This window comes from Lepisma saccharinum, chromosome 5, assembly GCF_977018435.1.
Source record: "Lepisma saccharinum chromosome 5, izLepSacc3.1, whole genome shotgun sequence".
Classification (NCBI taxonomy): Eukaryota; Metazoa; Arthropoda; class Insecta; order Zygentoma; family Lepismatidae; genus Lepisma; species Lepisma saccharinum.
The window spans coordinates 4999904-5009174 of record NC_139233.1 but is presented as its reverse complement, the minus strand read 5'-3'; the positions used below and the strand labels follow the sequence as shown (position 1 = coordinate 5009174).

Here is a 9271-nt window from a genome sequence, read left to right as displayed (position 1 = left end):
CAAAAATTAGTTCAAGGAATGCCAAAATTTGACTTTCTACAACACTATTTGTTCATCTACGCTGTAGCATAAAAATTAACACGTGAATGTGAACTAGTTTGCTTGAATGCCTGTCTAACAATATTACAATGAATAAAATTTCTCTACTGACTGTTTTTGATAGCCATTTTATTATTCTAGAATGTGTGGTCTCTTACTCAAAAATATAAGATAAAAGAAAAGATAGTATGGAATTAAGGTTAATAAATACTAATTCTTTGAGAATGTTGCAACATTTGTGTCGTGAAAACTTACAACCTTGTAGTAACAGACCCAAATAATTTGCCTCAGTTAAAATTAACTATTTTACTGTTTTATTATATGAAATATATCACCACAAGTAATTTTATGCCACTGCATACCATGTACTAACATGGCTGTTCTGATATTTGATTAACATACGTATATTTTGATATTTTTACCAGAAATCATGATAGTAACTTTATGTGTGAGAAATACACAGTTTCTGCATGCGTGTACAATTTGATTCTTTTTTTTTTTTTGTAGTGAATACCTTATAAAATGTATGAGGAATTTGCAAGATGGACACATGAAACTTATCACTGGCATGACAAGCACTGTTGTCATGTTTTGGGCTTGTGCAACAAATGAAATCAATGCAATTGGACCTAGATTTTCACAAGATATCACTTAATCACATTGCAACAAAGCTTTGGTTTGACAAGGAGTTGATGTTGCTTAAACAAACTATCACTGGTTTGTAATACAATTTACAAACACTAGATGACATTACAATTGTTCTTGTGCTCTGCACATACACTTTTTTACTAACATTTCATTCTACCTACTTACCACATTATCACAGCCTAGTAACTTCTGACTTATCAGATTTCCTTGCTAACGCTTTGTCAGTCTGAATAGCTTTGTCAGTTTGAACCTTGTGGCCAGAATTGGAAGTGCAAATGTTTGGATTTGAGGCACCAGATGGCCCAGGGCGCGGGAAGAAAATATTATCACTCGACTTCCTGGGGATCATGTGCGGTTTCTCGTTGACTGGCGAGGTAGCATCCAGACAATCACAGCTGAGACTCGAATCGGACAGCGTGGGATCGGAGTACTTCGGAAGTCCAAGTAAACTTTCTGTAGATTTTGGTGTTATCCTGCTCGGGTAACTGGAGACGTTGTGGGGGTTGTACAGCATGTGCGCTTGCTTCCTTATGCTCTCGCGGTAGTCGTAATGCTTCTGGGAAGAGCCCTTGTGACTTTTGTGGACGGATCTTCCTTTGGGTGTCGTAGTGTCCAGGTACCCATAACCAAATCCGTAACCTCCGAAAGCCTTCGTCGTCAAGTTGTCCCACGACTTCGGCTTGACGGAAGTGTAGCTAGAGGGAAGAGGCTGCTGGGACGTCATGTAGTGTCTCTCGGTCGATCCTTTCTGGTGCGACGATGGTGATCGCTTTGTGGATTTCGAGCGTTGCCTTCCGTGCGGAGGCCCCGTCCCGGTGTCGGAGAGAGCTGAAAAGTTCATACCACCTTCATTGTCCCAGTACAAGGTATCGGTACTGATAGAGGTAGTGTAAGAAGCGGTAGTATCTTCTAGACTACTGTCTCTACCTGCACTGAACTCGCTTGAGGTGCAAGAGTGAAGACTGCAGTGGCTAGCTGGTGCGCCAAAGTATCTACTACGATGATAGGAGGGCTGTGGAATGATCGGATGAACAGGACTTGTGGGGGGGATTCGGTACCCTTTCTCCTTCCAGGCTAAAAGAATCAAAACAGAAAAATTAATTGCAACTACAAGCATAGAAGGAAATTGCAAATTTAACCCCTTTACTAATTATTTTTGTAACATGCCCTACAAATTTGAATTATATGTATTGTTTTTTGGATAATATTTTGCAAAATTAACCAATAGGTTTTCAAAGCAATAAGCGACAAAATGTAAGGTTAACTAATAGTACATAAATGATTTTTTACAAGATTATAAAGCGTGATTCTCAGTTATATATATTTAATTTTGTTATTGTGATTACGCAAATTTCATTGTTTGCCTTATTATCTATGTAAATATTACATTCATATTTGAAACTAAAAATAAATTGCCAATAAAAAATAAATACATATCGATTGCACATTTATATTGGCAATAAGTCGGTAGTAATTGGAATCATAGAATATAGTACACGTCTTGCTATGAGAAAGTAATATGATACAATGACTTAAAAAAACTAGTTTTGATAGCTTATTGGATTGAAAAATACATTTTGGAAAAACTTGAAGAAGTAAATTTGCCTATTTTTGATGTTTGGTAGGTGTCTTGGATACCTTTATTCTTTCAGTTTGATTTAAATGAAGAAAAATTCTAATATTACATGTAGGTATTTCCCACAGGTTTTAGTCATGTTCTCTCTAATTTCAATGCCGAAAATAACATTAACCTAATGTCACATGCTTAAATTACCTTGTGCACAGTTTTAGTATTTAGTACATACACAGAGGTGAAGATGGTAAATCAAAGTTCTTCATGATTCTTCTCTAAAACTTGAGAGCGATTCACTGCATGTTCAAGTTCTTTAAAAGTTAGATGAACTTTTATTATATTTACATTAAAAAATAAACTGTATAAGAAACTAGCACAATGGAATTGATTGATTATTTTTTTTTAGTCCACTTTATCCCGTTGAAGGCTAATCGGGACTGAGTGTACAGTTTAAAGTGGAATCGAAACCACTATGTGCTCCCACCGGGAATCAAACCCAGGATCCCTTGATTACAAGCCACAATGGAATTAATTATATTGAAAAATTAATATATTCAAAAACATAATGCAATATTGTTACATAATTTATTGTTCCAAAGTTTAAAAAACACAAAATATAAGAAACGGTATTGAATTTTCATCCTGCATATGTCAAACTCAGAGTAACTGTCATAGTTATGTTTGTTTTTATGGTATTAATGCATTATATTTACATTATACTATAATTTATATTAAATTGCTAAATGTTAGATTGTGAATGTAGGCACATTTTAGACATATTAGGTCAGGGATCAAACTTTTATATATTTTATAGTTTAAAACCTAATGCAGTATTTATATATTTAAAATTGTTTACATTATGAATAATATATCGTTTTGACATTTTATATTTAATTTCAACTGTGCATACAAGGTATTTTGAACATGTCTCACCAATAAATATTAGTTTTCTAATTGTTAGCATATATCGAATGGTTTGATTTTAGTTTCTTCTTTACCTAGTGAAGGGGTTAAAAATCGAGTGAAGAAGCCAGCAAAAGCCAGGATGCCAAGCATTTCATTCAAAAGGGGGAAGGGGGGGCTGGGGAAGAAAAACTGATAAGGGATAATAATTTGTTGGTACTTATACAGAAGCATATGACAAAGCTACTTGAGAAGTAGAAGACAGTATAGAAGAAAATAAGCAAACAAACAATTACAGCACATTAATTAATACCACTGTCAGTATCTTGACTGGATCTGCTAAACATTCATTTTGTTCTTTAGCCGAGTAGATGATACAAATTTGAGATTTAGCACAGTGAGGTCTCATTTTACATAACATGAAGATGTGAAGAAACTATAAATGAAGATGTAGGTAAAGTAGTTTCTTTGTTTGAGTTTCTGTTTTAAGTCCACTTTATGCACGTATGGGCTAATCGTGATTGGGCCAGAAGTTTGGGATATGAACCACTATGTGCATCCGTTGGGTATCAGACCTGGGACCCCTTGATCACAAGGCACGATGCTAGGTAAAGTAGTATCCAAATGTGAAAATATCTGCCGAGTGACTTTTTTTGTGAAAGAAGTATTTACTCGATAGGCAAATAAAGACATTTTTTTCACAAAGTCACACAGAATTATAATACTTCAGGATGTTCTTTCATTTTGATCACTTAACATAATATTTTCTACCTCCCTGTGTTAATTGAAACAATGAGACTGAATGATAGGAGCTGGTGGAAGAGATGGTGGTACAAACAGTGACGTGTGAATGCTTTATAGAAGATTCAGAAACCAAGAATCCCTGGCGCCATATTACTTAATGCTAACCACTACATTACGGGGTTGTTCATTTGAGACTGTTGAGTTATTGTAAAGAAAAATTTTACAAAGTGCATCAGAATTGTTATTTATAGTAAAGTATGTATAAGATTTGAATTAGGTTATGTATATTTAGTATGTGTGTATAAAGTTGTTAATATTCCAAATCTTTCAACTTATTGTTCTTGTTTAAAATGTTTGTAAATTTGAAATAAGTTGGAGTGGTTATGGAGTCCTAAAAATGTATCAGGGAGGCCGCTCAAAAAAAATATTTAAAAAATGGCAATTTCTGCCAGAATGGAAACTATTAATAAAAATCCACTGTCTATATAAGGATATGTATCTTCATAGTCCTGCTATGTCATTTTTAGTTTGTACATTTTGTGAAAATGGGCTTCAATTTCTTTTAAGTTACAAATTCAGATCAAAATTAACATAACGATATGATTCATGTTCAGCAATAGATGAAAGTATTAGTTTTTAAAACTGAAATTAATATCATTATGACATCTCATACTAACAACATATTTACTGGTTGCATAGTTTTCATTACCCCTGGTAAGAATAATTATTACCTATTTGTTTGCAATTTCATAGTGCAATTAATTTCATTTATAAAAACTAATAATTGAATTTACAAGCAATGAATGCAATTTTGGAGAAGATAACTTCTAACCACATTTTGACTAGTAGTATATGATATTTTGGCATTTTCTTTTGTTTACATAGAAAAGTGCTTTCAATGTTGAAGCAACAGTTAACAGATCCAGTCATGCATGGCATTAGAAAGCATTCACTGGCTTGATAGCATACAGGTCTAAAGCAAGTATAGTGGTGTGTCTGTTTCCACTATAGCAATCAGTACTGGACTACATTTCAAATGCATTCTAAGATAATCTGTGAAGAAACTGAAAACATCTTACAAAATCTGGAACACATTCCAAATAACATCAGCTGTGAACATGGATAAAAGAGAGAGGAGAAAGGTTACTCATTATTAGAATGTGATGATTGTTTTGTCACTTGCTCAACATTGTTGTTTTTGATGCATTAAAAGTGCTTTCTTTTGAGCACAGGCATGGTTTGTCGTTACTTCACACTGATAAGAGACAAGGGCAGATTTAAGAGGAAGCTGTTGATCAATATTCAGAAAATCATGATCTTTGTGAACCCCTTTTCAACTAGAAATTTTCCTGTGCCACTGTTTAATACAAGGCTCATTCAATATATAACCAGAAATATGTTGTAACCAATATTTATTACAAGCACCAAATGAACTACAGTACTATGTTTCAACATAGTCCCCCCCCCCCCCTAGCTCAATACACCTAAGATAAGTGCACTGATTCCACAGGGAAAAATTATTTTGGACGCATGTGTAACCATTCATGCACAACTGACTGGACTTCGTCGTCATTCTGGAACCTTGATCCACTTAGTTCATCTTCCAGTCCGCCAAAGGTGTGGAAATTTGAAGGTGCAAGATCGGGTGAATATGGAGGGTGGGGTTAGCACTCAAACTTTAGGTCCTCGATGGGAGACAATGTGGCAGTGTGTGGTCTGAAATTGTCATGGAGCAAAAGCACACCAGTGGACACCAGACCAAGTCGTCTCTGCAGAATGGCTGCTTTCAGTTGTCATGACTGATATGGTGGGCTGATCCTACACTTATTTCCATCTGGGAAGCAATTTCACTGACAGTAATACACCGGTTCTCCCGTATCAAGTCCTCCACTTGAGCAATGTTGCTTTCCATGACTGCAATGACAGAGCGACCTGGATGCGGAGAATCTTCAACACTGATTATGCCCTTTTTGAACTTGTCAGCCCACTTGTACACTTGTGATCAACTCGTACAGTTGTAAACGTACTGAACTGTCATGCGGCGACGAATTTCTATCGGTTTCACACCTTCACTGCTGCTCCAGCTTGGAGCACTCCTGTAAGGGTGTAACTGTTTCCCAGCATCCCGTGCGAGAGGTTGGTGTGCCAGCCCCAGCTATGAATAGCTTACAGATGCCTTAACAAAATAAACATATAACAATCACAGTCATATTTTAGATTTGTTATGCTACTTTTCCGGTTATTTATTGAATGCACCTTGAATATTTCTGGAATTTATAAATGTTCAAGTAGAAAGATTGAAAAAACTTTATATATTTAGATTAAATTACCTGTTATGATAGAAAAATATCTAAAGGCTGGGGTAATAGAAATTCTTTAACGAATAAACATAACTTATAGCACAATGCAGTGGTTGTGTAATATTAGAAAAAAAGATCTTCACACAAATATTTGAAATAACTTGTGTACATTTACATTTCATCTCTCTCTCTCTCTCTCTCTCCCATACTTTTTCATTATTATATTTCACTGCTATAATTCCTGTTATCATAAATTGTTATGGCGCCTTGCACCGTGACCGTACATTTTAAGACTTGGGACTTGATCTAAGGGTCACATGCTGGTTTGAGTGTCCTTGGAGGTAGTGTAATAACTTTGTACTGAGATTTCAGTCAGTGTACCGGGTAGCTACAAATGAGTAACGTAACCCAGCCATGGAAAGCCCACAACAACTGGGGGTTTGTCGTACTGACCACACATCGGCCTGTAACTGGTTGGATGATCTTGCACAACCTCTGGTGAGAGAGGCTGGCAGTCTGTAGGTAGTCCTTGGCCCTCAAGGGCTGTTGCACAACAGGTTGTTATTATTAAATCATCATGATAAAACAATCATCCTGTTTTTAACATGTCAAGAATAAAAATCCACACATGCTAAGGAAATGTGGTTTCAAATTGGTCATTGGAATCAATAATTATTTGTTAGTTGTCGACAAGAACAGCGGGTGAACATGTAAATATTTCAAAAGATAGTACCTGTAATAATGCTTTCAGCTAAACATGGAACACAATGTAATTATTAGTATTTACATAGAATACAACAAAGGTATGATTCTGAAATAAAGAAAGCCAATCGTATTAATATGCAATCATATATAGCAAGAATTACTTCTATACTCTAAACAATAAATTAACATGTTCAGAAAATATAGGATGGAACCATTTTTATTCTGGAAAAAGAAATTGTGAAATCCTTCAACTGTTTTTCCGGCACCTGCTTTATTGGTGCTTCTTGTATGTGGCTGGTATTTTGTTTAAAAAATGCAAATGGAATGTATGATGTATAGTACTGTAAAAGATGGTTGTAGATATTGATTTTAAAAAGTTTGTAATTCACACCATGTGTTGTCAAGAGATGAAATCACATCACGTGATTATTTTGTTCTCCAAATTTTTGGAAAGCTTCAGTCTCTTCCTCAGGTAAAGTATAAAGGAGGGTTAAAATAGTTAAAGATTAAGAAATGTAAATCTTCAGGTTATGATCATCTCACTGCAGTGATCACAGCCATTCCTTCCAGCTATGACTGATCGCTGCAGTGAAATGATCAGATCAAGTTGTGTACTTTTTCATCCTTGTTAACTATTTTAACCTTTTCATGACTCAATCCATGATGAAGCATTGAGGCCAGTCCACATATTCGGAAGACAAAACAACTCACAGGTTTTGAATTTGTTTTGTTTTTAATATATAGAAATATTTTTTAGTTTTTCTTGTATGTACGCATTGCTTGCATTGTAGAATTATTTTCATGTAGTTTACGGTTATTACAAGCATAAGAAAACAGTTTTTCGTTGTGACGTTTCAGGAGAACACAAACACACGCTCCCTTCATCACTCGTGTGTTCTCCTGAAACGTCACAACGAAAAACTGTTTTCTTATGCTTGTAATAACCGTAAACTACAAGAAAATAAATATATAGAAGTAGATGTTCATATTTTTCTTTTTAATGAGAAAATGGGGTTTGTTGTGAAGATATAAAGACATTTTGTGTGGAGGAATAAATGATGTAGCAGAATATATCAGCTGGAAATCTTTTGGCTCCAATAGCCAATATGAGATTTTTAGATTCTGTGTTGGAATCGGAGAGTTGGAATGAACTGTGTACAATTGGAATCCGTTAGTTGAGTTAGAATTATTTCATGTAATTTTTCAGGAAATCAATACAGATCTACAATTGGATACAATTCACACAAATTGAAGTTGTGGTACAACTTCCAATCGAAACAAATTCACTCCAATCAATTTTTAATCAAGAGATTTTTATTTGAATTTAGTTCGGATCTATGCTTATTAAGATATAGGACATGAATCCACATGCTCACCCACAAATGGATAATTTGAAAAACAGTGTTGCAAGGAAAAGATGTAGAATCTAGGATCCACTACGATAAAGCAGAATACTCTAGACCAGAGTATCTTCATATATGAAGCTTGAATTCAAAGAACAATCACAATGGAAGTAAATTGAACAATATAAGATAGAATCAATAATTAAAAGGTATTATCATCCTAGAAAATACAGTTTTTAATTATAATAATTAATTCATGTCAAAATATGTGTCTAATGATATTCATTTAAACATTATATAATTTCTTAAACAATATGCACACATATTCTCATCCATCTATGATAGGATTTTAATAAACAAAGCATTAATAGTAAATGACATTTCATTCGATAATATATCTTCACCTCCAACACTTCCTGAAAGAAGAATATTTGAGATTAACAGTTCCTTAATGTGTCACATTTTATCGACTCGTCTTCCTAAGTAATTCACAATTTACAAATAGCAAAGGCATATTTTTAGAACATGCTTGAAAGTGATAGAAAAATTCTGTACACATTTAACTTCTAACACTTTCAAAATAAGGAAGAATATTTGTACACTGCTAGTTAAACATTATTACAAATATAAAATAGATAGTATTAAAGCCTGTGCATGAGGATTTCATGGATAACATTAATTGAATTTACCGAGGTTACACATTTAATATATACAATACATTCCATGTGCTCAAAACTTGAATCTGAATTTTTTTTAGGTTTGGTGTATGAAAATGGAGATGTGGAATGTAGATACAGTTTCAGAAGTAATTATCCAGGAATTTTTATGTAGAAGGGACAGTGATGGAATCATAAAAATGATGCAGGTTCAGTATTCTATTCTGGGGTTTCATAACCCTCTAAATAACATACAAAAATGCATACTTGGGCTGCAAGAACATTTTTTATCCTTGCTGGATGGGGAGAGGGGTCCAGAATAGAGCATTTGCCCCCTCTGGTGCAGTCACTGTGCTAGTT

The 9271-nt window shown here is 34.5% G+C and overlaps 1 protein-coding gene across 2 annotated transcripts in view; it reads right to left on the bottom strand.

Moving 5' to 3' along the window:
- Nucleotides 1–532: 532 nt before the first annotated feature.
- Nucleotides 533–9271, bottom strand: part of ssp6 (PDZ domain-containing short spindle 6) — a 149575-nt gene continuing 140836 nt past the window's right edge. Inside the window, exon 6 of one of the 2 annotated variants that reach the window (XM_083122039.1) lies at nt 533–1761. In XM_083122039.1, coding sequence (XP_082978165.1) covers nt 860–1761 — 902 coding nt within the window. In that variant the 3' untranslated portion in view covers nt 533–859. The remainder of the gene's footprint in view (nt 1762–9271) is intronic. The other variant, XM_083122040.1, reaches the window with a different exon arrangement.